The 2,278-nt window shown below is 42.0% G+C and overlaps 1 protein-coding gene across 2 annotated transcripts in view; it reads right to left on the bottom strand.

Annotated features, from left to right (window-relative positions):
• Positions 1-97: 97 nt before the first annotated feature.
• The window catches only part of MCU (mitochondrial calcium uniporter), an 86,273-nt gene continuing 84,092 nt past the window's right edge, over positions 98-2,278 (bottom strand). Inside the window, exon 8 of one of the 2 annotated variants that reach the window (XM_074544370.1) lies at positions 98-2,039. In XM_074544370.1, coding sequence (XP_074400471.1) covers positions 1,923-2,039 — 117 coding nt within the window. In that variant the 3' untranslated portion in view covers positions 98-1,922. Of the gene's footprint in view, positions 2,044-2,278 lie in introns of both variants that reach the window. The other variant, XM_074544371.1, reaches the window with a different exon arrangement.

Here is a 2,278-nt window from a genome sequence, read left to right as displayed (position 1 = left end):
CTAAACAAAAAGAAATGGAGGAAACTCAGGAGACAGCTGCCACACAGGGAATATTCTCTTCTCAGCTGGGGAAAAGAACATTATTCAAGAGCACTGATTCAAAAATTGAATAGTTATTTATTGTTCCAGAAGTACATTGCTCTTTTATACATATTTCATAAATGATACAGGATTTTACACATGTTCAGGTTTTTTTTTGTTTTCTCCATGCTCCCTCCCTCATCCCAAACACACACCAAGGATTCAGCTACAGGATTGTGTTCACTTTTTTTTCCTTTTAAAACTCATCACACAAACATGATAAAACAGATAAAAAATAATCACACAATGTAATTAAATGGAAAGACAGAGGAGAAGGGGGAGGGAAGAAAAAAAAAACAAAACTAGAAACATGCACCCATTCGGTCCAACATGCCACTGAGTGAGAAGAGGCAGCAATCCCAGCTGTGTTTCCACATCTGCAAGGCACCTGGCATCTAGTTAATACTGAATTATTTTCTTTCCTATATATTTAAAACATGGTTCTCCAAAAAAAAAAAAACCCCAGAAGCCTCTTTCCATGACACAGTGAGGAGTAGTAGTGAAACATCAAAAAGAAGCAGCCAGCCTTTCTGTATATAAAGCTTAGTGTCCTTCTCCCACCTTCATCCTGTCTCCTGCATTTATCAGCAGGGTGCTAAACCAGACTGACCTGCTCTGAGTGAAGAGATGTTTTATCTGCTTAGAAAGCAGCCAGCCTTGGCTAAGAGAGAGGGCAATAGGTTGACCTTCCTTCCTTTATTTCTTTTTAGCTAAGAACAAGAGATGTCATTAGCCACTCCTAGGAAATTCTGACCTGTGGACACAAAGTTCACTTAAAGCTACTTGATCAGGGGAAAGTGCTACAGAACCAAAGCAGTTCTGTTCTTGCACTGTAGGATCCCCAGGCTCTCAAAAAGCCTCTGGGCAAGGGAAAGGCTCTGACAATATGTGAAACCTTCTATCCCATTACACAAGCAGTCAAGTATCAAGATTCATTATTCCATATTCCAAAACTGTTCATTTTAAAGCAGGAGTCATGATTCTGGCAACAGTTCTGCAATCCTTTAAGGCCTCCCTAATTCCATAGTCCAGGTGGCTCTCAGACTGGGGGTAGGAAGAGGGGAACCTCCCTGCCTTAAGACAGAATATAAAAAACCGCTCATGCAGTGCTGCCATGGGTTTCCAGGAGGAGCTCAAGGGCATTGGGATGCAAATTTCGAGAGTTATTCGGGAATAATCCAAAACATCAATTATCAAATGTCCAGAAGAAAACTCATTCCTTCTCTCACTGGGTTACAACCAATCTGTGCTACAAATAAGCAAAGGAGGAAGTCAGTGGAGCACAGGGGGTGGGCTGGGAAGGGGAAGCTCACGGTTTTCCAGTAGAAAGCAGTCTTGTAGTAACTTTATAAAAGAGACCAGGTCTGACCAGAAGTGTGCGTGTTAATGGCGGTGGAGTGCAAGTTCTGATCACCAGCCAGAGCTCCAGGTGGCTTGGATTCTTTGTTCATTTATTTTTTTCTCCTTTTGTTTTTTTTCAAGACAGAAAGAGAGATTGGAATCAGGTAAAGGAAAATTTAAAAAGCTAAGCAGGCTGCTGGTGTCCTATCAAGAGGCAGACCCTGCAAAGCTGGAAGAAGACACCCCTACCCCCCAGCATTACATTCTCTTCATGAACCCCCCCAATCCTGTATTTGTACACAATCTCCATTCTGACAGTTTTAAAAATGTGACTATTTGCCAAGCCCTTTTCAGAACTAACATTCCACAATGTCTCATCTTCAGATTTAAGAGATTTTCCCCCTTTACAGTCCTTTGTCTTGATTAAAGGTAAAAACCCTCCACCCCCCACACCACGTCCCAGCTTCCACCTGCAATGCTTTAATTAAAAAAGGCAAGAGCTATGAACAGGTTTTTTGCCGGGGTTCAGAGCTTCTTTGCTGATCAGTCCTTTTCAGAAATTTGCTGGATGGGCAGATGAACTTGCAGTGGGTCTCGAAGCCTCTTAAGGTCCAATTCTGCCTAAAAGTAAAGGACATGTTATAAAGCACAAGCTCCCAAAACAGCTTCCCCCAATACCATTTCCCTTTAGAGAAAGAAAAGCTTTCCCACATTTCCTTGGTTTTTCCCTGTCCAGCAGGAATTTGCCCAAAAGTTGAAAGCTCATATTTACAAAAACCATTCTCAGCTGTATTTCTCTGAACTTGTCTGCACACAGCCACTTAAGGAATAGGGTAGGGGAGATTTGGATCCCCAT

This window comes from Zonotrichia albicollis, chromosome 7, assembly GCF_047830755.1.
Source record: "Zonotrichia albicollis isolate bZonAlb1 chromosome 7, bZonAlb1.hap1, whole genome shotgun sequence".
Lineage (NCBI taxonomy): Eukaryota > Metazoa > Chordata > Aves > Passeriformes > Passerellidae > Zonotrichia > Zonotrichia albicollis.
This window is presented reverse-complemented; position numbering and strand designations above follow the sequence as displayed.